This window comes from Orcinus orca, chromosome 19, assembly GCF_937001465.1.
Source record: "Orcinus orca chromosome 19, mOrcOrc1.1, whole genome shotgun sequence".
NCBI lineage: Eukaryota > Metazoa > Chordata > Mammalia > Artiodactyla > Delphinidae > Orcinus > Orcinus orca.
This window is the reverse complement of record NC_064577.1, coordinates 18,332,957-18,360,859: the sequence shown is the minus strand read 5'-3', so window position 1 is coordinate 18,360,859 and position 27,903 is coordinate 18,332,957. Positions and strand designations below refer to the sequence as shown.

At 39.1% G+C, this 27,903-nt stretch overlaps 1 protein-coding gene across 13 annotated transcripts in view; it reads right to left on the bottom strand.

Annotated features, from left to right (window-relative positions):
- The window catches only part of NCOR1 (nuclear receptor corepressor 1), a 143,254-nt gene that overhangs the window by 106,109 nt on the left and 9,242 nt on the right, over positions 1–27,903 (bottom strand). For all 13 annotated transcript variants that reach the window (XM_033422796.2, XM_033422799.1, XM_033422795.1 and 10 more), the window contains exons 2-4: positions 15,457–15,634; positions 8,095–8,228; positions 1,775–1,967 (exon numbers count right to left, since the gene is read on the bottom strand). In XM_033422796.2, the coding sequence (XP_033278687.1) occupies positions 1,775–1,967; positions 8,095–8,228; positions 15,457–15,564 (435 nt within the window). In that variant the 5' untranslated portion in view covers positions 15,565–15,634. The remainder of the gene's footprint in view (positions 1–1,774; positions 1,968–8,094; positions 8,229–15,456; positions 15,635–27,903) is intronic.

The following is a 27,903-nucleotide window of genomic DNA, read 5'->3' as shown; positions in this document are numbered from 1 at the left end:
CAAACTTATCTAATTTAATCCTATACATGATATATCTGGGCTTAACAACATTAAAAAAAAGAAAAAAACTAACAGATGCTAATTCTTTCAAAATCCCTACTTCTAAAAAAAGGAAAGTCATGATTTACAACTTAGCGGGGGGGGGGGGGTGGAGAGCAGGACTAGGGGTCAGAGGTCATGGGTTCTCACTCCAACTCAGGAGGCTCGACCTAGGTCACTTAATTTTTCTTAACATCTGTCTTCTCTACTATAAAACGGAAATCAACTGTACTCTGATCCAACATAACACATTATTTAAATGGATGAAGTTTTAAGATCTCTTTCTGCCAAAAAAATCCATAGGTATAAATTACCTTTGTGGTCATTTATTCAGCCTTGGAAGAAGACCTTTATTCACTGTATTTCTGTCTTTCTTTCCTTCTTTTTTAAATGTTTCAAACATTTCTTATAAATCCATAGACTATAATACATACTCCACATAGTGAAGCAGGTCTCAATATTCCTAGAAGCTTAGTTCATTTCTAGCTTATCGCAAAGAGCTTTCCCCACCCAACTTATTATTTTGAAAATTTTCAAATTTACATAAGAGTTGAAAGACTAGTATAATGGACGCTCAATATCTTCATCTAGATTCACTAGTTGTAACATTTTGCTATATTTGCTTTGTCTCTATACACATGCACACACCTACCTTTTTTTTTCCCCAGTTGATCTATTTGAAGATAAATTGCAAACATATTCACTATCTTTTAAATCATTTCTCACTGCATTAAAACTCAAAGAAAATGTGTATTTATTTATCTGATATCAGGGTGGACAGGGCCATTAGCCATAAAGGCAAATAAACTTCATGGGAAAAATATTTGATAACAAAAAGGCAGGGGTAAGAGATATGAAAATATGATAGTAAAGGGGTTAACACTTTATTGTTAAAAGTGTTTTAAAGAATTAGTTTATTCTTTCTAAAACAAATATTTATTCAGTACCTACTAAGTGCCAGGTACTTCCTAATCTGAAGATTTAATGACAAGCAAAACAGACAGTTAAATATGATAAACTCAGCAATAAAATAAGGGCATAATACAGGAAGATGCATTTCACAAAAGAAAGGTAAATAATAATAAACATAAGAAAAAAAGAGGTTTGATCTTAGAACCTTCTCATAAATCCACAATACACATTGTTTGAAATGTCACGAGATACAGCTACACATTAAAAGTATAACAGTTACCTCTAAGACAGAGAATTATAGATAACTTTTTTCCTCTGTATTTGCAAGAACATATTTTTTACATAAATTAGAAAAAGAAACTTTCTTTACAAAAATTATAAGCACAATTAAACCTTACCTAAAACGTGTCTTCTCCTATGCAGTAAGTTAATAAACTGCAACTGAATTTAAAGGTATTATTTAAAACTTAATTTAAATTTAACAGAACTGTGGTATTCTTGAGTCTGACCACATTTTACAGCCCAACAAGCCGATATAAAATGCTTGAGATTCAACAGCAATTGAATGTCATTCAACAGCAATTTTTCTTTACAGCAGTCCTCGGATTGTTTTCAATTACCAAAAAGTTAAAAGTACTGACTTTAAAAGTCTGGAGTATTAAGTCTGTGGTTTTTAGTTTTGTTTAACAAAATTTTTACTTTCCCATAGCACTAACCTTTAGAGACTGGCATAACTGGACTTTCTTTTAGGCGCTGTGCCTGAATATGGCTAAACAAACATTTCAGACCGACAACTCCACAGGGTAAGAGAACAAATATTTACCTTCTTAGCATCTGCAGAAGACCTCACCCCTTCTGGCAGCGTGTGCACTAAAGGTAAGACCGCAGCGCTGACCCGCTGGAAATGGGAATCAGAAACCTGCTCCAGACGTGGTCGCTTGGATTCCAGTGAATCATGATCTGCCGGGGAAGGGCCTGGGTGAAACTGCTCATATCCAGTTCTCCTTTCTTGAGGCCTAATACATACAAAGAAAATAATCACTTGAAAATGTTTAAGTGATGTACAACTTCCTGCTAACATCCCTGGTTGAACTATGAAATAAAAGAAAAGGTATGCTCACTTTCAAATGTATTTCCTCACCCCAGGAGAATATATACCTCACTATAAAGTACTATTAAACCTAAATCCTGATAAGAAAAGTTTCTTCAGGGTAGGTGGGAGTAGAGGTGATAAAGCAGTGAAAGTTGTAACAGAAGATTTCAACTTGCAGAAAATTTGAAGTTGCTGAAAAATATCCATAAAGTATTTTTAAACCTATGCCATAATAACTGAATATAATCTAGACCAGAAGAGCCACCATTTTCAACCAGTAATAAAAGCAAGCAGAAAAAAAAAAAAAAAAATTTCCCAGCAACTGCCACATGGAAAGATAAATGACTTGAGTTGTGAGGTATTATTAAGACTTAAAAACAAGTCTCGAGTGGGAATGCAACAGTACTTTAAATACATAATTCTGACCCCTAATACATGTATTTTGTCTAGTTTCTCCAAGTACATAAGTATCTTGAAGGTCAGGAATCTGTTTTGAATTTCTCTACATGATATACTGTATAGAGTACTATGTATGGGTGTTTGTTAATTTGACTTTTCATTTTCTACCAAAGTATTTACAGAAGCGACATCTTACCTATAGCCAAGCTTTAAACGAATGTCTCACAAAACAACTTTTCATTGAAAAGTTAATCATGGGGTTTGGTTTTTAGGATACATGATAAAATAAACCCTGAGGTCTATAATTTTATTATACTTCAAAAATTTGAAATCTCATTCAAGACATAAGATCCCATTGTCTCCTTAAAATTCACAATGATGTCACAAAAAATACTGGAGTAGGAAGCTTCAGGAGTAAGACAAGGATGCCTGTTTTTGCCACTTCTTTTCAATATAGTATTAGGAATTCTTATCAGAATATTAGGCAAGAAGAGAGAGAAAAGGCATCCAAATTGAAAAAGAAGTAGTATTTCTATTCACAGATGACAAAATCTCATATGTAGAAAACTCAAAAGAATCCACAAAAAATGGTAGAGCTAATAAATGAACAGAGCAAAGTTACAGGATAAAAAAAAAAAAACCAACATGCAAAAATCAGTTTTATTTCTATACACTGGCAATGAACAATCTGGATGTGAAATTAAGAAAACAATTCCAGGACTTCCGTGGTGGCGCAGTGGTTAAGAACCCGCCTGCCAATGCAGGGGACACGGGTTCAAGCCCTGGTCCAGGAAGATCCCAAATGTCGCAGAGCAACTAAGCCCATGTGCCACAACTACTGAGCCTGCGCTCTAGAGCCCACGTGCCACAACTACTGAGCCTGCATGCTACAACTACTGAAGCCCGAGCGCCTAGAGCCCATGATCTGCCACAAGAGAAGCCACCACAATGAAAAGCCCGCACACTGCAACGAAGAATAGCCCCCACTCGCCGCAACTAGAGAAAGTCTGTATGCAGCAACGAAGACCCAATGCAGCCAAAAATAAATAAATTTATTTTTTTAAATAATAATAATTAAAAAAAAAAACTAATACCGTATGATGGTGTGGCCACTTTGTAAACAGTCTGGTAGTTTCCCAAATGGCAAAGAAAAAAACTACCATGTAATCAGCAATCCTACTCCTAGGTATAGGACCAAGAAAAAGGAATATATAGATAGCCACAGAAAAATCTGTGCTTGAAAACAGCTATCAACTGATGAATAGAAAAATAAAATGTGGTATTTCCAAAACAAACAAAAAAGACAGATTTTCATACTAAAATATCTCTGTAGCCTTTTAGACTTAAAATTCCCTACATTTTACTGACTTTCATCATCTATTAGTATCATCTTTAAATAGCTTTAAAACAAATTTATCAAATGAATTTTTTATTGAAATGTACCTAATCATTTTAATTTTTTTTAAAAGATAAACCCTCTCCCCGCCGGCTGGGGGCGCTCTAGATGCTGCACAGAGACCTTCTGCACCCCTGCATACATGGCGCGGCGAGTGGTGCGGAGCGTGCGGGCCACGGTCTGCAGCCTGCGGGCCTGGGGACTGCAGGCGGGCGCCGTCCGGGTGCTGCGCACCGGACCCGCTCTGCTGTCGGGTCGTAAATTCAGACAAACATGAATGGGTAACAACAGAAAATGGTGTTGGAAGAGTGGGAATCGGCAATTTTGCACAGGAAGCTTTGGGAGATGTTTACTGTAGTCTGCCTGAAGCTGGGAGAAAATTGAACAGACAAGAGGAATTCGGTGCTCTGCAAAGTGTGAAAGCTGCTAGTGAACTCTATTCTCCTCTATCAGGAGAAGTAACTGAAATTAATGAAGCTCTAACAGAAAATCCAGGACTTCTCAACAAATCTTGTTATGAAGATGGTTGGCTGATCAAGATGACCCTCAGTTGGGCTTCCCTGGTGGTGCAGTGGTTGAGAGTCCGCCTGCCGATGCAGGAGACACGGGTTCGTGCCCCGGTCCGGGAAGATCCCACATGCCGCGGAGCGGCTAGGCCCATGAGCCATGGCCGCTGAGCCTGCGCGTCGAGAGCCTGTGCTCCGCAACGGGAGAGGCCACAACAGTGAGAGGCCCGCATACCGCCAAAAAAAAAAAAAAAAAAAAAAAATCTTGCTAAAGGGTTAGGAAAATAATTATGAAGAGTATTAATTAAAATTATGATTTTAGGGCTTCCTTGGTGGCGCGGTGGTTAAGAATCCACCTGCTAATGCAGGGGACACGGGTTCAAGCCCTGGTCTGGGAAGATCCCACATGCCGCAGAGCACCTAAGCCCGTGCGCCACAACTACTGAAGCTTGCGTGCCCAGAGCCCGTGCTCCACAACAAGAAAAGCCACCGCAATGAGAAGTCCGCGCACTGCAACGAAGAATAAATCCCGCTCACTGCAACTAGAGAAAGCCCACATGCAGCAATGAAGACCCAACGCAGCCATAAATAAATTTATAAAAAAAAAAATTATGATTTTAATTTTTTTAACCTAACATATTTCCATTTTAGAAGTCATCAAATCACTGCAGGCACAGTTTTCTTTTTTTTTTTTAAGATAAATTTATTTATTTACTTATTTTTGGCTGCGTTGAGTCTTAGATGCCGCGCGCGGGCTTTCTCTAGTTGCAGTGAGCAGGGGCTACTCTTCGTTGCAGTGGCTTCTCTTGTTGCAGAGCATGGGCTCTAGGCGCGCAGCCTTCAGTAGTTGCAGCACGTGGGCTGAGCAGTTGTGGCTCATGGGCTCTAGAGCGCAGGCTCAGTAGTTGTGGCGCACGGGCTTAGTTGCTCTGCCGCGTGTGGGATCTTCCCAGACCAGGGCTTGAACCCGTGTCCCCTGCACTGGCAGGCGGATTCTTAACCACTCACCACCAGGGAGGTCTCCACGCACACTTTTCAAATGCATACCTTTAAACATTCTCCCAATACTTACCGTACCTCTGATTTGGGATACTTATATTATTTTTACTTTGTCAAGATTTGGTACTGATATTCCATTAAAGAACCATAATTCATCGAGATGTCTCATATGGACTTTCCACTTGAGTGGGTTTATGGCTACTGTAGTCCTTTTACCACGGCTTCCATTCTTTGTTTGACTGGATTCCATCATGTAGAAATTCTTCAAGAAGCTTTAGATGCTCAGTGCTTTCATGTCTAAAAACGTCTGCTTGTTGCTTTTAAACGTGTCTGATATAATATTCTTGGATCTCAATTTCTTTTTCTCAGAACTCAGTAGCTATTGCTCTACTATTAATATCTTCTGTCAGATTCTTATCCCCCTATCAAGGACTTGTGCTTTGCTTCCTGGATTCCTAATTCTTTTACTTAGCCTTAAACTTTAATGATAACCAGGATCTGTCTCGGTATTGATCATTCTGTGCAAATTTTTCTTGGAGCAAGGTATGTCCTATCAACCTATTGAGTTCTTCCTTCACTTTAAAGGGGAAAAAAGTGGGGTTTTTTTAAAGTTATGAATATTATTTCCTTTCCTTTACCAGGTTCTCCACCTCGGAAACACATGTTCTTATGACATGCTGGATGATTTTGATTTGCCCTCCTTATTTATCCACTTCTTGCTAATTGCTTTAATCTCTGTCCTTTTCTTCTGTATCCACTCTGATCATTTCTAGACCTTTCTTCCAAGACAAAGGTCTGACTTTCAGCCACATCTATTTTATTCCTTGTTCCTTCTCACTTTATATATTGAATTTAAAATGGTGGTCTTGGGGGCACAGGAATGTCCAATCTTTCGTTTTATCTGATATGGTTGCCTTATTTTGCTTTTGAATACTTCATTATTAATTTTAAGTTCTACAGTGCACAGCACTCATGGGCCATGTTCTTTGTTTTTCATCTTCTTTACACACACGGGTCTTTGTTTTTGGAACACTGTATTGCTTTAATCTTCCTTTCCAGGAATATGTTTTCCCTGTTCATGGCATCCCTTACCCTCCTGCTCAGGCATACTATGAGCAACCTTACCCAGACTTCCTCTTTGGTGTGCAATGGTGTGTGGGCATTTTCCTTGCTCATCCCCACTTTGCCTGGAATGTGTTTGTCTACAGATGGAGGACTGGATATGGCTTTCTAAATACTTTTCTGGGGCTTCCCTGGTGGCGCAGTGGTTGAGAGTCCACCTGCCGATGCAGGGTACATGGGTTCGTGCCCCGGTCCAGGAGGATCCCACATGCCGCGGAGCGGCTGGGCCTGTGAGCCATGGCCGCTGAGTCTGCGCGTCCAGAGCCTGTGCTCCGCAACGGGAGAGGCCACAACAGTGAGAGGCCCGCGTACCGCAAAAAAAAAAAAAACAAAAACAAAAAACAAAAAACTTTTCTGGAAGTATATAGCCTGAGGAAACAGAAAAGTGGTGCAAATCAGGGGAAAACTGGGATGGGGCTGTGACAGCCTTTGCTAAGGATCCTGGCCCGCTCCACCAGCCGCCCATGTAAAGCAGTCCTGAGGCCTTTGGCTCAGCACTTTGGAAAGTGGCACGCTGTAACTATCCTTCCTGCAGGACGGCATAATGGGGATTCCTAAGCCAACCGTTCACCACATCATCACCCCCACTCATGTCTTCCCAAATTAGGGAGCAATCATGAGAAATCCTACGACTACACTAACCTTCTTTCTTTCTTCAACACTGCTTCTTTGAGAGTAAAAGCAGGAACTAGGAGGCCAAGTTGTGCAATATTCTCATTCCTTACTTGAATGCCACTTTTCCAAGTTTATGGCAGTGGCTGTATCCTTTCCTTCTTTATGCAGGGTGCATTTTTAGCCCTTTTTAAAAAAACCATCTTCGTATATTTGCTAGATAGTAGAGGAGAGTGATCTGAATTCTCTCCACAACCTTCACCAAGAAATGCATTTTACAATGATTTTAAACATGGCCGAATAATTTCAAACCTTTTATCATCTTAAAACCCAAAGAGTAATCATATTTTTAAAATAGTAAATCAGTTTCTTTACAAAACTGCTAAAACAAAACTTCAAAATCCTTTCGAATAAGAGTGAGAATGGAGTAAAAGACCGCAGAAATGGTAAGGACCCTGGAGAAAATGAGTACCTGCCATGGACGGGGCCAACATTACCCGACCAAATACTTATCCTTTGCAGACAATGCCATTATTATCCTCATTTTTACAGGTAGAAAACTAAGGTCTGAGAAGTCTAAATCACTGACTGGCAACCCTGTCTGCAAATGAGAATGACCTGGGCCCAATCCCAGAGACTCATTTAATTATTCTGGGATGGGACTTGGGAATCAAGCTTTTAAACCTCCCCAGGTGGTCCTAATACGCAGCCTGAACTGAGAACACCTGTTTACACAATGCTACAAAGTCCACAACAGCTGACCAGGATTCAAACCTAGGTCAACCTGACTGCCCACTACACAGCATTAACTCCGAACTCTGGAAACAAGTTTTTAAGAGTTTGTTAACTATTATGACAACTACTCCAAAAGGTCAACAAATATAAAAGAGCTCAAAATATAAACTGTAATGACAGCTTGGTTAATAAGATTACAAGATAAATATAACAAAATTAAAGTAATAAAATAAATGACACAAGTTCAGTCCTGGCTGGAAACATAAAAGAAAGCCTGTTACCTGTCAGAACCTGGGTGAAACTCTGAAAGCAGGGAAGGTCGTCTGCGAAGCTGCTGCTGCTGCTGCTGCTGCAAGAGCTGTGAGGCCTGACTGGCTTCGAGATGAGAAGAACGATAATCAGGGACTGCAAACTCCTAGTGGTAAAATAATCAGAAACTAATTATTAACCAAGAAGTGAAAAGCATCATGAAACCAAACCCAGGACAAATGAACAAAGGCAGTTATGGTCCACTAAGTATGGAAAGAAGCAGCAATGATTTCAATCCTTCACTGATTTAACTCTTTCCCATAACCTAAAACAATCAACATTAACTATATATCATTCAAAAGAATTCAAAATGAGATTTCCTGTTCAACCTTATTTATTTATGGGGCATTGGGTCCTCATTGCTGCACGTGGGCTTTCTCTATTTGTGGCGAGCGGGGGCTACTCTTGGTTGCAGTGCAGGGGCTTCTCATTGCAGGGGCTTCTCTTGTTGCAGAGCACGGGCTCTAGGCTCATGGGGGCTTCACTAGTTGCAGCACACGGGCTCAGCAGTTGTGGCTCGCGGGCTCTAGAGTGCAGGCTCAGTAGTTGTGGAGTACAGGCTTAGCTGCTCTGCAGCATGTAGGATTTTCCCAGACCAGGGCTCGAACCCGTGTCCCCTGCAGTGGCAGGCAGATTCTTTTTTAAAAAAAAAAAAAAATTATTTATTTTATTTATTTTTGGCTGCATTGGGTCTTTGTTGCTGCGTGCAGGCTTTCTCTAGTTGTGGCAAGTGGGGGCTACTCTTCATTGTGGTGCGCAGGCTTCTCATTGCAGTGGCTTCTCTTGTCGCAGAGCACAGGCTCTAGCCTCGCAGGCTTCAGTAGTTGTGGCACATGGGCTTAGTTGCTACGCAGCATGTGCAATCACCCCAGGCCAGGGCTCAAACCCATGTCCCCTGCATTGGCAGGCAGATTCTTAACCACTGCACCACCAGGGAAGTCTCAACCTATATTTGATTTATTCTTCTAATAACATATCACAATAACTCCTAATCTATATTATTCACATAATAAGGTCTCAAACCCTTGTGTTCAATATGAAATCCTAAAAAGCATTCCTATCTTAAATTTAAAATGGGTAAGCTGGAAGGGACACAGAAGCCATCTAGTTAAATCCACGTGTATTTACAAATTAAGAAACAGAAGTCCAGAGAATCAACCTGCTAGTTAAGAGTAATAGTTTTTCCATCATTCTAGGTGGGTGTTTTATGTTTGTTTTTCTACTTTTCTTTTGTTGACTTTTTGTTGAAAAGGTCAAAGCTTCTTTTGAAAAGATATTAACAATCACAAACAGATAAACACATAATTACCAAATAACCCAGGAATTCCACTCCTAGGTATATAGACAAACTAACTAAAAGCATATGTCCACACACAAAAATTTGTACACAAATTGTCAAAGCAGCATTATTCACAATAGCTAAAAAGAAGACAGAATCCAAATGTCCACCGACTCATACATAGATAAACAGCATGATATATCTGTACAATGGAATAGTATTCAGCCATTTAAAAAAATGAAGTACTAATACATGCTACAAAACAGTTGAACCTAGAAAACATAATGCTAAGTTAAAAAAAAAGATTCAGAAGCCACATATGATTCCATTTACATGAAATGTCTACAAGATGCAAATCAAGAGACAGAAGGTAGATTAGTTGTTGTCGGGAACGGAGGGAAGACAGGAATTGCGGCTGACTACTATTATGTATGGGGTTCCATTTTGGGTGATGGAAAAGTTCTAGAATTAAATAATGGTAATGGTAGCCCAGCATAGTGAATATATGAAAAACCACTATATTATACACTTAAAAATGGTGAATTTTATGTTATATGAATTATATATCAACAAAAGTTAGAAAATCATAAACAGATAAAGTAGAGCTGGCCAGACTGAAACATGGAGTAGGACAGGCGGTCCAGAACCTTTCATTAGAAGCAAATAACAGTAAAAAGATTATCTCATACACAGTCTATGAAAATATATCAGGTACAAAGTTGAAAACATAAATAAGAAAAAACACTTAAGACAAAATCATTTTTTAAAAAAAGTATGTCAAAACTCAAAAAATAAAGAATTTACATCCACAGAAATAGAGACAAGATTAAGTGAAAGTGAAAAAGGACACAAAAGTATTTAAAATATCCTCAAAAAGAACCAAATAACAATTAAAGAAAGTAAAAAGTTGATCACTGAAATTAAACAATAGTAGAACAGACAGAGGTGAAGGGCAAATGCAAGCAAAGACAGGACTGAGGAATTCTCTCATAACACAGTACAGCACAAAGATACAGAAATTACAGAAGTTAGAAATGGCAGCTACAGTAAAAGGTTCCAACATTCAATATCCACAGGTGAGAGGCAATATTCTGTGAATAATAGAATAGCATTTCTCAGAAGTTAAAAAAGACATAGACCTCAGATTTAAAACGGCCTAAGAGAAAAGTTGAGCAGATTTAAAAGATTAATCCACACTGGACGTGTCAAAATCTTAGAAAACAAAAGATGAAGAGAAAACTCTACTACTAGTCATAATAAAAAATTGGTTTCCTACAAAGTAAGAAGGATCATAATAAAAGCAGACTTCTCATCAGCAACACTGAACAGAACGAAACACAAATACATATTCCAAGTTCAGAGGAAAACAAATTTGAACCTACAAATTCAGTAACCAAATCATCGTTCAAGTTTTAGGACTACAGACTTTTCAGAATTCCGGAACTCAGAAAATTCACCAGTGACAGTGTCTCTGAAAGAATTCCTAAAGGATGCACCCAGCAAGACAAATGAAGAGTAAGGAGCGAAATAAAAAAAAAATAGTACACTTCTGCTTCCAGCTATGAGCAAGTAACACTGTCCAAACTACATTCCCACAGTAAACAGCAAAAAAAAAACTGGACAAAGTGTAGGAATTCCTTTCAGACATTGGACAATAGGCTGCACAGGACTTGACCTCTGAGAAAAGTGACACAAATGGGGGAGTCCTAGCATAATCCAGGCTTTCTGCCTGGAGGTGATTTCCAAATTGCATCCAAACAGTGCCCCAGAATCTTATTCATTGAAGAAGCAACCATACTAGTTTGGGAAAGCAGATAGAATTTCTGGAGACTTCCAGAGAGGAGGGAGTTACACAGAGAAATATTTCCTGAAATATGAATTTGTGTTCCCTTAAGTGTTTGGCTGAATTCCAATCTGTAATGCATAGGGAGAGCATAGCCCAGTCTTTAAAGGCTGAACTAAGAACAACTTCTGAAGAAAGAACTGTTAGAAGGAATGATAAAACAAACAATTCCCAGAGCTCACACAAGGCCAGACCTCATTCAAATTTCCTCCAGCCAGAGATAAGAAATCTCACTGGATACACGAGATATTCAGTAGATAGCCCAGAAGTGGCAAGTTCAGAATTGGAGGATAAATTAGACCTAGAATAAAGACTATTCTAAACTTGCCTTAAGAGTGTTTAAAAATAAAGCTCAAAAGTAACTTCACTGCCTACCAAAAGGAATCCAACCTTCTTTAAAGGAATACAGCAAAATCCAGCAATGTTCATATTCTAATCAAAAATTAAAAATCCAATGCCTGCAATGATAATTTCACAGGATGAAATTAACAGTAGGTTGGAAACTGCAGAAGAAAAGATCAGTGAACATGAAAACCATAGCAAAATAAAGCAAATGGGTACAAAAACGGTGGCGGGGGCGCGGGGGGAGACCAGAGGTCCAGTAACCTGTAGGATAAAATAATATAGGAGTAACTGGTGTCTCAGAAGGAAACTAGAGTAGAGGAGACAGAAAATATACCTGAAGAAATAATGGCTGAATACTGCCCAAACTTTATGAAAATGACGAATACACAGAGGCAGGAAGCTCAGTGAATGCTAAAGTCAGTAACACATACATTCAAAAAGCACAGCAGAGGCACATCAAAATCAATTGCTGAAAAACACTGATAAAGAGAGAAATCTTAAAAGTAACCAGAGGGGGGAAAAGATATATTTAAATAAACAAAGATAAGGATGAGCAAAGACTTCTGGTCAGAAACCAAACACGTCAGAGTTCAACGAATTACATCTCTTAAAATGCTGAAAGAAAATAACTGTCAACCTAGAATTCTATATCCAGTGAAAGCATTCTTCAAAACTCAAGTTGAAGTAAACTTTTTCAGGTAAATAAAAGCTGTGCAAGTTCACTGCCAAAACACCTGCACTAAGAGAAATAAACGATGCTCTTCAGGCAGGAAGAAAATGTAGCAAAAGGAAACCTGAATATATACAAAGAAGTGAAAGGAGTCAGAAATCACATATATGTGGGCAATTATATAATAGAAGGGAGAAAATAATATGGACAGAAATCAGTAAAATACAAAAAAAAAGCAAAAAATGGATGAAACTAAAGCTAGTTCTTCAAGGAAAAGAATCTATTAAACTGATAAACCTCTAACTAGACTAATAAAGAAAAAAAGGGAAAAAAACCACTTATTAACACAAGGAATGACATCACAACAGATCTAAAAGACACTGAAACAATAAGGAAATAGTATGATAAATCACAGCAATAAATTTAGTATCTTGAACAACAAAATACCCAAACTGACTCAAGAAAAAGTAAAGAATCTGAATTATAACTGTTAAAGAAATTGAGTTAATAATTTATCAGTTAAATTCTTCCCACAAAGAAAATTCTAGGCCCAAATGGCTTAGATTCTATCAAATATCTAAGGAAGAAAACAATACCAATCCTACAATGACTCTTTAAGAAAATACAGGGGGAGGAAACACTTCCCAAGCTAATAACCTTCCTAATGGTGAAAGGCTGAATGCTTTCCTCTTAAGATCAGAAACCAGGCAAGGATGTTCCCTCTCACCCCTTCTATTCAACACAGTACTAGGTATTTTAGCCAGTGCAATAAGGAAGAAAGAGAACAGACATCTAGTTTGGAAAGGGAGAAGCAAAAGCTGTCTTTATTCTCAGGTTACAGGATCACCTACACAGAAAATCCTATGAAATCCATAAAAAAGCAAGTAGAAGTAGCAAATAAGTTTGCAGGATAGAAGATAAATATACATAGCAGCAATGAACTGAAAACTGAAATTCAAAAATAAGTACCAGTAACAATCACGTTAAAAATATTACATATTTAAGAATAAATGTGACAACAGATGTACATGACCTGTACACTGAAAACTACCAAACATTACTATGAAAAATTAATGCAGACCTGCATAAATGGAGAGATATACCATGTTCATGGACAGGAACATTCAAAGTTGTCAATTCTCTCCCAAATTAATCTCTAGATTCAATACAGTCTAAATCAAAATCCCAGCAAGCTTTTTTGTAGACACTGACAAGTTGATTCTAAAATGCGAAGGTGCTAGAATATCCAAAACAACAATTCAGGAAAGAATCACACTACTTAGCTTCAGGGTATTATAAAGCTCTAATAATCAAGACAGTGTGCAGTGCTTTATTAAAAGATTAAATGTTTGTTTACACAGAAAAATCACATTTGTGAGATAAAGAAAGACAAAACATATCAGTGTAGAGAGAACAGAAATATACCCACATATATATGATCAACTGATTTTCAACGAAAATGCCAAAGCAATTCAGTGAGGAAAGGATAATCTTTTCAACAAATGATTTCTAGAACTGAATACCCACATGCAAAACAATGGCTTCAACCCTTACTTCACACCATAAACAAAATGTAATTCAAAATAGATCACAAACTTAAATGTAACAACCCAAAGTTTTAAAGCCTCTAAGAAGAAAACATAGAAGAAAACCTTAGTGACCTTGAGTTTGGCAAAAAAATTCTCAAATATGACACAAAAAGCAAGAAATATTAAAGACAAAAATAAAATGGACTTGATAAGATTAAAAACGTATCTCCCAAGAATACCATAAGAAAAGGCGGCAAAGCTTCTTTATGTAATCTAGTAGATACAGCTAATACATAGATACATATCTCCTAAACAATTTTATTTGTAATAACCAAAAACTGGAATAAGTGACTGGATAAACAAATTATGGTATATCCATACCCAGCAATAAAAAGAAATTAATTACCAAGATGCGCGAGAACATGGATAAACCTCAAAAGTATTATGGGACAGAAAAGAAGCCATTGACAAAAGAGTTCATGTGAAACTCAAGACAAAGGTAATCTGTTATGACAGAAAGCAGACCACAGTTTCCTGGGAGTTGAGGTTTGTGGGAAGTGGGGGAGGAGGCCTGACCTGGACAGGGCACAAGGGAACTTTCTGTGGTGATAGACATTTTTTTCTTTCTTCATTTTGGTGGTGGTTTTATGGTTGTATGAATCTTGTCAAAATGTACACATATAATACAATTTTATTATAAAGTAAATCCCAAAGTCGATTAAAAAAAAAAGAAAGCAGCAGCAACAATAACCTAGGAAATCAGTAATCAGATGAATAGCACTGGGGCAGGAAGGACACACAACCAAAACTCAGCACCTAACCATGTAAGAATCCTCAATCTAGCCGTAGAAAGTGACTTCTTCAACCAAAAAAGGACATCTACAAAAAAATGCGACTAATATTATACTTAATAGTGAAAGACTGAATGTTCCCCTAAACAGAAACAAGGTAAGGATGTCCCTTCTCACTTTGTAATCATGACCATGCTTTAAAGGAGTCCTCGGTAGTACCCAGTAGTACTCAACTATATTTGCTGGTAAGTGTGCTTTCTTGTTCTCCAAAATGACCATTTCATCCCTTCCCTTCTCTTTTCTTCAAACCTCTTACACCCCCGTCCCTGGCACACTCTAAGCTGAAAATTTCACCTATTTTATTTTTCACAAGGTAAAACAAACATGCAAACTCATCTTCCTACCATCAAATCTCTCAAGGCAGAGGTTCTTTAATATATCACAAATAATACCAGTAGCTACACAGAGTAAACACACATACAGAAAACCTTAGCACAGGACCTGGCCCTCACTCAAGAGAGGCCAAGTCATCCGGCCAGCTTAATACTCAACCAGAACTTGGCGCATAAACAGAGGTCTTAACTTAGAAACTCTAGGCAATTGATTCTTCTCTATCCATCAACAACTCCTACAATCAGAAGCAGAGACATGTTCACCTCCTGAAATCTGGCATAAAGTCACAATAAGAAGATAAATATAATTAATCCCTAACCTTTGGTCCCCCACCTTTGAGAATGGTTCTTGCCATTAAAAAATATATATAACAATTTTATATATATATAATTGTATTTGGTTTCTGACCAACAAATGTATTAAATGGGAAGAGTAAAGAAAAACACAAAATACGTATGCAACTTGCATAATAGCTGTTCCTTACCTGCTGGTGACGGGTGCTGGGAAAGGTGTACTGAACAGAGTGGGGAGGATAACGACTTTGCTCTGTGCTGAATGCTCCTTGGTTGGGAGGATAACCTGAACTTGACATTATCAGTAAAGAAGTCCTCACCAGGTTGTGAGATCAAGTGCAACAAACAATCATGCTTCTAGGAAATCACCTAAACAGGATGGGGAAAGAAAAGAATTGATAAGTACTAAAGCACCAGGTGTGCTTCCAATAACACAACTATAGCTACATAAACAAAACCACTATTATCAGTAAAAGCTTTCTCTCTTACTTACTTAATATAATAGAAGTTACTGGGGCTTTAAAAACATCAATGGGTCTTTTTCTCTATACTTAAAAAAGTTTCTTTAACATATCACAAATAATACCAGTACCTACACAAAGTGAACACACATAAAATCTTAGCTCAGGAGCCAGCACATAGCAACTGCTCAGTAAACATCCTTCTTTCAGTAAATATCTGAAACGCAAATATTACATATTACAAAAACAAAAATCTATGGCTGTAAATTTGGGGGTTGTGAAAAAGTCAACTGTTAAAAGGATTCAAGAGTATTTATAAGGTAAGCATTTGTGCAGAGGAAATATTGTCTTTATTAAATAATTCTGCCCCAAAATGACAGCCTAAGAAGGCATTAGGGATAGAAAAGCTTTCAAGGAAGAACAAAGTGAGTCTATCACTTCAAGAAAAACAACTGCCAAATTTTTTTTGAAAATGAGGATTTTGGAAAAACTTCCATCTGTCACCATGAGCCTGACGGCTTCCCCACATTTAAAGATTTTTCTGGCAAGATTGGTGGTGGTATTAACAAGTCTGATATTACATAATGAAATTTGAAGATCTGCATAACTCAATGAATCAGTATTTTCCAAATGACCAATACAGAATTACAAAATAAGGCATAAATATTTATTTAAAGTACAAAACATTTTACCACAGTTAAATAAATAGGCGCAAGACAAACCAATAAATGTTTAATGTGACAGAATATGAAAGGTTTACTAATATGGTTTCAGATTCTACACAGTAACTAACCTTTAAAAATTTACCATTTGTCTGGTTTGGGTGTGATATCAAAGAATATCCACAATTATGTTAAAAGGCTATTAAAATACCCCCTCCCTTTTCTAAATACATGTCTACCTGAGGTTAGCTTTTCTTCATAAACGTCCATCAAAACAACATACTGGGGCTTCCCCTGGTGGCACAGTGGTTAAGAATCCGCCTGCCAATACAGGGGACACAAGTTCGAACCCTGGCCCGGGAAGATCCCACATGCCGTGGAGCAACTAAGCCCACAAACCACAACTACTAAGCCTGCGCTCTAGAGCCCGAGAGCCACAACTACTGAGCCGCGAGCCACAACTACTGAGCGCGCACACCTAAAGCCCGTGCTCCTCAACAATAGAAACCACCGCAATGAGAAGCCCACGCACCGCACCGAAGAGTGGCCCCTGCTCGCCGCAACTACAGAAAGCCGCGCACAGCAACGAAGAACCAAAGCAGCCAAAAATAAATAAATAAAATAAATTTATATATATAAAAAAAAACGTATTGCAAGATTGAAGCAGAAATGAGAAACAAGCTACCTTCTTTTCAGATACAGAAGAGGTCTGCCAAAATGTAAAACAATACCACTCTTCTCATCAAATTTTTTGTTATATTTTGGAAAATACTTATTAAAATGTTATTTACGTTAAGATTTGGGTTTATATTATTTTTAAATAAATATCTTTTAAATTTCCCCATCTTAGTATCTAATATGGTAAATATCAACACATATAACCCACATAAGCAAAAGCTCTTTGGAGTCCCAAATAATTTTTAAGAGTATAAAAGGAGTCTTGAGGCCAGAAAGTTTGATGACCACTGGCCTAGAGAATCAGGCCATCTTCAGATTGACTAGCATGAGTGCCCTACAGAGGCAGGTCACACCAGGTCTCTGCACTCCTTCTACCCTGCACTCCTAGAAACTCTGGCCCTGTTAAGGTGTGGCTTTGACATGATGTTTATGTCAAGTGAACTACTCTATTGGACCCGGGTTGTACCAATCAGATCCCCCTCCAGGAATCTGAATTGAGAACATTAGCTATTGCGAACTGGCCAGAGTAGGAGTCAAGGTGAGCCAGAGCATGTGCCAGAGAAGTTACAGGGGAGCAGAGGACGCCAGTCCAGACACAGACCAGAACAGGAGCAGAGAGAAGTGGAGCCCAGAGACCTCAAAGGCCCTCCGAGACACACTGGGAACTGCCTAGGCTCACACTCCTTGAATCAGCCCCCAGAGAAGGTGCTGTATTTCTTTCTTTCTCCTTGGATACCTGTTAAACGGCCTACATAGTCTCACAGTAAGTCCTCTTTGCTTAATACAGGTGGAGTAGGTTTTTACGTCTTAGAATCATGAGATCTCAAGTTAAGTCCCAAAATAACTATACAAACGTTGAACAATCCAAATGTCACGTCCATCAACGGAGGAACAGATAGATAAAATCAGGTATATTCATACAAGGGAATATTATTCTGCCACAAAAAAGAACAAAGCACTGATACACACTACAGCTTAGACAAACTCTGAAACATATGCTAAGTAAAAGAAGCCAATCATAGTGACTGATGATTCCTTTCATATGAAAGTCCAGAACAGCCAAATCCATAGCGACAGAAAGTAGATTAGTGGGCACTTAGGGATGGTGGGGTGGGGTGGAGGAATAGTAGGTGATGGCTAAAGTGTATGCAGTTTCTTTTGTTGTTCACTGTCGTAAAATACACATAACATAAAATTCACCATTTTAGCCATTTTTAAGTGTACATTTCTGTAGCATTATGTACATTTACATTGTTGTGCAACTATCACGCCGTCCATCTTCAGAGCATTTTCATCTTCCCCACAAGAACCTCTACACCCAGTAAACACTAACTCTCCATCCCCTCCCCCAGCCTCTGGAACCACCATTCTACTTTCTGTCTCTATGGACTTGACTGCTCTAAGGACCTCATATAAGTGGAATCATATGAGTCACCAGTCCTTTTGTGACTGGTTTATTTCACTTAGCAGAAATCTTCAAGGTTTATCCATGTGTTAGCATGTATCAAAATTCCCTTCCTTTTTAAGGCTGAATAATTGTATTGGGGTTTCTTTTTGAGGTGATGAAAATGTTCTAAAATTGACTGTAGTGGTATCTGCACATATCTCTAATATATTAAAAACCACTGAATTGTACAATGTAAATGGATGAATTTTAAGGTACATAAATTATACTTCAATAAAGCTTTTTTTAAAAAATTACCTAGTCAAAATCAAACAAGCAAAAAAACTATACAATGCAACCACAAGATTTAAAAACAACTGTGCTGGGGCTTCCCTGGTGGCGCAGTAGTTAAGAATCCGCCTGCCAATGCAGGAGACACGGGTTCGAGCCCTGGTCCGGGAAGATCCCACATGCCACGGAGCAACTAAGCCCGTGCACCGCAACTACTGAGCCTGCGCTCTAGAGCCTGCGAGCCACAACTACTGAAGCCCGTGTGCCACAACTACTGAAGCCCACATGCCTAGAGCCTGTGCTCTGCAACAAGAGAAGCCACCACAATGAGAAGACTGCGCCCCGCAACAAAGAGTAGCCCCCACTCACTGCAACTAGAGAAAGCCCGCGTGCAGCAGCAAAGACCCAATGCAGACAAAAGTTAAATGAATAGATAAATTTATTAAAAAATAAATAAAAACAACTGTGCTGCAGTCCAAGTTGACATATTCCATAGTTCACGAATTCTAATACCCACATGTTCATACCTTAAAAACTCTGAAGTCAATATCCATCCCACAATCACTAGCATTTTATGGTTTCATGAGTAGTACTTTTCCTTTAATCTTAGAGGTAAATAACAGTATCTTATAAGCAAAGACATCTTTTTGCTGAAATACAGTATTAGAGAGTTACTGCATCCAGTCGTAGGTTTCTGTCCTAAATCTCTCTCCAGAAAGCTTTTTGTCCCTTTAATTTGTTCCTTGACGCTTAGGATAAGGCAAGAAAATTAAGGACACTGATATTCCCAAAGTGATTTCCAATCTGGGGTCCTTCAAAAGACCAGGTAACGTTTGCAGGACTTTCAAGAAACCTAACAGAAACACATATACAAACAAGGGACAGAGGACACCCTCCTAAGCACAACCCCCAAAAGCACAAACAACAAGATTGTTATCTTTGACAGAGAAAAAATTTTTCTGTAAAACAAAGACACCCTAAAATGGCAAACCGCAAACCAGAAAAAGCACAACAGCAAAATTCTGATATACATATACATATGTATCTTACAAGTCAATAAGAAAAAATGATCGCAACAGAAATATAAGACATGACAGAAATATGAGATTAACAAAGGAAATAAAATTAATGAAGTCAACTTCAATAATGACAGAAAAGTAAAACAAAGAAACTGGCAAAATATTAAAAAATAATGCTTAGTGTCTGGTGAGGGTTTAGAGAAAAAGGTACTGTTGCACACATTACTGGTGTGTATGTAAAATGGGTACAAATTGCTTTCTAAAGAAGAATGGCAATTTATACAGCATCAGCCTTGAAAATATGCATATCCTCTACCACAGCAAATCCACATCGAGGAATTCATTTGGTTATTCAATACAGATATATCCAAAAATGAATGCCTGAGGATGTTTCTCAAGGAACTGTCCTAAATATCCAATACACAAGCTTAGAAAATTGTTTTTTAAGAAATTTAGCTAATGAAAAATTTTACTTAGAACATGCCACAAAAAAAAGTTCTTATAAATGAGAACATTTTGTTTTATATAAGTATGATTTGTATATACCACTACTTCTCTATTTTTCATGTGTCTATCACATCTTCACAAGACTTCAAGGCCAAAGGCAGAAATATCATGTACGTATTCAGTTAACATCTACTGAACAGTATATACTGTGTGTCAACAGCTCTAAATGCTGGCATAGAATGAGACCACGATTGGCATCTTATCTTGAGGTGAGGTAGACAATAAGTGACCACAAAATACTATGATAAAGTGCTATAAATAAAACAGGATGGGAGAAGGGAAAGGGAGACACGTCTGGCAGGTAGAAAGCCAATCTCAGCTAGGATGACCGTATGCCCCAATTTCCTGAAACAGACCCAATTTACAACTACTATCCCAGTGCAGTTATTAACTATGCTCCATTTCCTTCTCAAAATGGTCCCAGTTTGGGTAATAAATTATATTCTAAGATGACTTTTGAGCCAAAGCCTTGAAAAGACAAGAGCATTCCATGGAGAGAAACTAGAGAAGCCCTAAGGCAAAGCAAGGATGCTGAGGGGGAGTGAGGGAGAGGGTGACTGAGGCCAGGCCTGAGACTGGGTGGGGGAGACTGCATGGGGTTCTGCTGGTGTGTGACCTTATGTTACAAATATTTTCTTTCAGCATTCATAACTTGTTTTGTCTTTCTGAAGACCTCCTCTACCCCAAAATTTTCAAATATTCTTCTACTTTCCCCTTTTACACTTCTTAAAGTTTTTTAATACATTTAGCTCCTTAATCATCTAAATTTTTTTTCTAAAGAATGGTAGGGTAGGGGTCTAGATGTATTTTCTTTACTACTTGATAGTTAATTATCCAAACAAAACTCTTACTAAACATGTCTGCCTTTCCACACCGATCTGAAATGCGAATCATTCTTATTACAACCCAGCAATTTCAGGATATACCCTAGAGAAACTCGCATGTACATACAAAAGGATATTTATTGCAGCAGTGCAATAGGCAAATTTGAAGACAGCTTAAATTCCATATTCATATGATAAAATACTATACAGCAGTTACAATGAATAAACTACAGCTATGTTTCAATACATATAAACCTCAAAAAAAGTAAAGCTTGGTGAAAACAACTTGTAGAATGATACGTATGTTCGAAATACAGAAAACAATACTATATATTATTGACACACGGCTTAAGTTTTCTTTTTTCTTTTTCATCATCTTAAGGGATTTGGGAAGAGCAAAATTCAGTGCACCAACTTGATCCAAATTCCTACCCAGCTAGGCTTAGAAAATAAAATTTTCTAGAGAACTGCCATTCAATCTAACCTTAAAAGAAAACTTAAGAGAAAACAACTTTTTAAATGTTACCATCCTTACTACTACTCACTGCACTGTTCCTGCTGTCCCAGCAGCAGCCAGGGAAGGAGTGAGAAGAGGGCCAACGCCTCCCGGACTGCTTCCTGCCTGCTCCCCCACAAGGCCCAACTAACAGCGCTTTCACAGACCAGGAATCTGAAGCACAGAGAAATTCAATCATTTCTCTATGTCACAAAGTTGTCAGCGGCAAAAATGGGAGAAGCTAGTGTTCTCTGTGATGCTGTGCAGCTTTCTCAGCAGGTAGTGAGCTACTCTGAGGGGCTGAGATGTGCGGTGAGACCACCCATCAAAACCACCAAGGGGCTTCCCTGGTGGGGCAGTGGTTAAGAATCCGCCTGCCAAGGCAGGGGACACAGGTTCGAGCCCTGGTCCAGGAAGATCCCACATGTCGCGGAGCAACTAAGCCCGTGTGCCACAACTACTGAGCCTGCACTCTAGAGCCCAAGAGCCACAACTACTGAAGCCCGCACGCCTAGACAGATGCTCCACAACGAGAAGCCACCACTCACCGCAACTAGAGAAAGCCTGCGCAAAGCAACAGAGACCCAACACAGCCAAAAATAAATAAATAAAATAAATTTTAAAAATAAATAAATGAATAAAAATAAACCATTCCTTCCTACTAATTAAAACAAAACAAACAAAAAAACCACCTGGGCAGCACTCCCTTCCTACACACCTGCACCTGCTAGTGGAAGGGGAAAAGTCAACGTGTGTGTGTGTGTGCGGGGGGGGGGGGGGGGGGGAGGCTTTGTTTGTTTTTGTTTCTGGAAATAGATATTATACGTAAGGTTTAAGAGTTTCTCAAAGTACCCCAGAATACAGAGGGAAAAATCTCCTTCTCACCCTGTCCCCAGCTTCTACTCAGTTCTCCTCCCAAAAGGCAACCAAAGTTACTAGTTTCTGGAGTATCCTTTAGAAACAGCCTACACACACACACACACACACACACACACACACACACACACACACACACACACACACACACACACACACACACACTTTGCCCCCTACATAAATGGGAGCAGAGTAGATAATATACTGTTCTATATCTTGCTTTTATTACTTAACATCTTAATAGATCTTGACAATCGTTTTCATGACTCCATAAAGAGCTTCTTCATTCTTTCTATTGCTGTATTGTATTTCACTGTATGAATGTTCACAAATATTTTATACATTGTCCAAGTAATTCTGATCTGCACCCCTAAGAAATGCTTAGGTGATCTGTCTCTGAGCTCTCCTCCCAATTCAGACATCCTAAGTAAATAAAGCTATAAATGGAATGGAGAGGCAAAAGGAAAGATCTTAGCTCAAGGTCATCCAAATTTTTTTCCATCAGTGGCCTACATGATGAGAGATCTATAGAGTACAGTGTTGTTTTATTTTCATTTTCAGCAATGATAGTCCTGATTTCAACACATACATTCAATGTCATTCAAATATAAGTCAAATGATTTGTCCGTGTTTCCCTTTTATCATAACCAATCCTTCATGACGTCCCAGTTTTCTCATGTGATTTTAGTGAAGTTTAATTTGAATCATCTTAAAAATAAATTAAAGTTAGTTACTATCAGCCCACCACAGGTGGTAACAAAACATCAGCAAAACTAGAGATTAGGGCTTCCCTGGTGGCGCAGTGGTTGAGAGTCCGCCTGCTGATGCAGAGGACGCGGGTTCATGCCCCGGTCCGGGAAGATCCCACATGCCGCGGAGCGGCTGGGCCCGTGAGCCATGGCCGCTGAGTCTGCGCGTCCGGAGCCTGTGCTCTGCAACGGGAGAGGCCACAGCAGTGAGAGGCCCGCGTACCGCAAAAAAAAAAAAAAAAAAAAAAAAAAAACTTACCCACAAGACACAACACAACAGTTCAGACCCTTGTTTAACCAGCTCTCTTTCTTTCCTCAAACATCTTACATGGAAGCCAAATGTATAAAATACACAAAGAAGAAATACTCTGATTCAGGGAGAACGCGGAACCTAAATCTGTCTTTTCAGCCCCCTCCCCATTCCCGTCCTGCCTCGGACCCTCACTCCAGTTCTGGCTCACCAAGACACCTCCAACAGAACACTTGACAGTTTGAAAACAACTGAAGTAAAAGAATCGGTTTAAAGTGGAGGCTGAAGGGGAAGGGAAAACCTTAAATGGCAGTTTCCAATTTTAAGTTCAGTTCATAGCTCCAAAACTCATTAACTCACAGTTACATGCTTGACTCATGGACTATAAAAATTCTGTGAAATGTTTAAGAAACCTGGTCAAGATTTTATGTGCAACAACCTCATATCATAAACATATATAATTGTATTCTAGGATGAAAATAATATACTAAAACCAGATGTCATTGTTATAAGTGACGAGCACACATTTTATCAGAATTTTGGAGATAAACTCAGAACTAGCCTCCAACGTTTTGCAAACAGGTAATAAAATACAGTAAAATGAAGTCAGTCTATTTAAATTTCTCTTTGAATCTTCCCATATTAACATAATAAAGACACACATACTCACACACAAATTTACTCAACAGGAAACTTATCTTGCAAAACAATATTTCAAATGCAATCCTAAAAAAAAAAACACCAATAAAACAAAAAAAACAAATCCTTTCTCCCCAGGAACTCCTGGCTTTTGGCCTACAATCTCTGCATAATCAAAATGTACTTGGATAGGTTTTCAAGGTGGCCTAAGCTGTCTTGGAAAAAGCTAAAAATATACTTCGCTGTGGAAGGACTACAGACGCCTCTTTAGATGACCAAGAATGACTCCACCAAGGGTCACAACAGAGGTGAAATCCACATTTCACCAAAGCAGGAAAAGGACACAATTCAATTTTCTTTTAAATGACCAAATAATACTTTTCGATACAAAAGTATGGCATACGAGAATGGCCTCTATGACACTGCAGGTGCCAAACACTGGATACTAAACTGAGGCAAATCGGGTCTCATTAATTCTCACAAAGCAGTTCAGCTCTAGTCCAACTCCAAAAGCCCAGGAGACAGGGAGAGGCTAAGGACCACCCCCTGGGATATCCCAACCACCTAAGAGTCTCTGGGTTGGCGAAGGTTTGGAGCCATCTGAGCCTATCTCGGGGTCCAGCCTCCAGGAGAGGATACAGAGGCTAGAACCATCCAAGTGAACTCTGTAATTTGTATGAGATCAGAGTGGTGCTAAACTGCAACAGAATTTCTCCTGTAAAATAATCTAAAGCATTCTTCCCTTTGCGGGGCGGGGAGGAGTTACTCTGGGGGAATGTCATTAACAAGGTGTTTTATTTGTGGCCTCTTTTGACATAATGACATCTCACTTAGAAGACAGATAAAGGGGAGCTAAAGAAAAAAACATTTTAGACTACCCTACCCCCGATAAAGTATGACAATGAAAGGAACACATTAATATGGGCATAATCATTTCATTAATCTAAGAATACAGACATTCAATAAATAATTCTTGAGTGAAAACAACACTACGCTATCCCTACCTAAGGTGAGAAAGGCGAAGTTTCCAAAGACAGCAGCAGCAGGCAGACGGCAGCAGGCAGATGACTGAGAACCCTGTGGCACAGCGGCACTGTACTAACCTAATTCTCTAAATTGAGCAATATTCACTCCAGCTATAAGAATGAATATATTTCAAAGTGAAAATGGACAACTATTGGGACCCCCCTGGCGGTCCAGTGGTTGGGACTTTGCCTTCCAGTGCAGGGGGTTGCGGGTCTGATCCCTGGTCGGGGAGCTCGGATCCCACATGCCTCGCAGCCAAAAAACCAAAGCATGAAACAGAGGCAATATTGAAACAAATTCAATAAAGACTTAAAAAAAAAAAAAAAAAGGACAACTATTTACCAACCCTCTCCTCCATCAACACAAAGAACAGGGTATTGAGATCAGAAAAATTTTAACTTTGGGCTTCCCTGGTGGCGCAGTGGTTGAGAGTCCACCTGCTGATGCCGGGGACATGGGTTCGTGCCCCGGTCTGGGAAGATCTCACATGCCGCGGAGTGGCTGGGCCCGTGAGCCATGGCCACTGAGCCTGCGCGTCCGGAGCCTGCGCTCCGCAACACGGAGAGGCCACAACAGTGAGAGGCACGCATACCACCAAAAAAAAAAAAAAAGAAAGAAAAATTTTAACTTTGGATGCTTGGGATTAATAGACATGACAATACCTAAGGAGAATAACAAAAAGTCACCATTTATTGAGCCTTTGCTACATCCCCAGCAGTGTACTAAGAGCATGGTGTGCACGAGCTCACCTAGAACACTAGTTCCACTATTACCCCTAAGTAAGGCACTGGAGAGGCTAAGTAACTTCTACAAGGTAATTTTTTTAGCTCAGAGCTATCTTAAAGATCATGTTTTGCTGCCTCCCCTTTGACCTGCTAAGAGAGACTGCTAAAGATTAGGAAGCAAAAAAAACAAGGCTAATGAACATACTCTACTTCTAAGGTATATACCAAAATAAAGTAGAAAAAAAGCAACTGACTTAAAAGGTACTGAATTCTATACAATAATAATAATAATAAACAAAACCATCAGAGACCTCTGAGGGCAGGGACCATCTCTTCTTTGCACACACGGCCTCCCCAGCACCTAAGAGTTCTTAGCTCTCAACACACCAATTCCAACAGCAAGTCCTAGCCTTCCTTCCATGCCCCGCCCCCATGCTTCTCCATCTTGACTACCCCCATCCTCATCTCTTGCTGCAAGAAACTCCTAATTGGACTTCCCACTTCAATACTTTCTCCACTCAAAAAGCCAAATGTTTTTTAAACCATAAATCAGAACACATCACTCTTCTGCTCAAGACTCCTCCGGAGCTGCCACGCACTTCAAACAGAAGCTGAACTCCTCACTGTGGCCCAGGGGCTCCCACCCGCCCCCACAACTGCTCAGGAGGCCACAAGGAGCTTCCTTCCAGCTCCCTCACCCAGGGCCAGGTCCTTCCTTGACTCAGGCCTTTGTCCTTTACTCTCTGCCTGGAATGCTCTTCCTGGCTCACCCTTGGGGCCAAGGACTCCTCAAAATTAGGTCTCAGTTCAAATGCCATCTTCTCATAAGGGCCTTTCCCAGCCACCCTCCAGTTACCCTTTTTGTTCTTCTATAGATCAATCATAATCTGAAATGCACTCATTTGTTTTACTTAAACTGGCTTCCCCCACTAGAATATAAACTCCCTGTTTGATTCCCTACTATATTTGTTGGACAAAAGAAACAAGAAATGTGCAGAACTTATTTGAAGTTTGAAAATCTACTGAAGAACATAAAAGTCTGTTTGAAAAAAAGGATAGGAAGTACACAAAGGTGTCAATTTTCCTAAAATTAACCTATGAATTCAATATTGCCAATCACTATTCAGTATTCCCCATAAAAATCTCAGCAAGATTTCTTTTTGAACCTCACAGAATGATTCTAAAGTTCATCCAGAAGAATACATAGACCAGAATTGCCAAAGTCTGAAAAAAAAAAAAAAAAAGAGTAATGAACAGATGACTAACCCTACTAGTATCAAAATTATACAACAGTAATTTAAAGAATATGATAACATATATCAAGAAAACATAACAGATTAGAAACAGTTCCAAACATATTTAGTAAACTGATAGAAGGTGCAAATCTGGTAACTGGGGCAAAGGCTGGATTATTCACCAAATGGTGCTGACACAACTGGTTATTTCAGGGGAAAAAACATACACACCTCTATCCCCCCAAAATATATGTCTACCTCATGTCCTATACTAGAAATTCCAGATGGACCCCAAAAATTCCAGATGGACCCCAAAAATTAGAAGTTTAAAAAAAGGAAAAGAAAGGAAGGCAAAGCAAAAAAAAAAATAATAAAATAAAAAATTAAAATCTAAAGACTTCTTTGTTTTAAAAATACAATCAAGGGACTTCCCTGGGGGCACAGTGGTTAAGAATCCGCCTGCCAATGCAAGGGACACGGCTTCGAGCCCTGGTCCAGGAAGATCCCACATGTGGCAGAGCAACTAAGCCCATGCACCACAACTACTGAGCCTGCACTCTTGAGCCTGTGAGCCACAACTACTGAACCCGTGTGCCACAACTACTGAAGCCCATGCGCCTAGAGCCCATGCTCCGCAACAAGAGAAGCCACCGCAATGAAAAGCCAGCACACCACAACGAAGAGTAGCCCCCAATCTCAGAAGCTAGAGAAAGCCTGCACACAGCAACAAAGACCCAACGCAGCCAAAAAAATAAAAAAATAAAAAAAAATACAGTCAAGGTATACAATCAAGTCTCTCACTCATGTGCCTCTCAG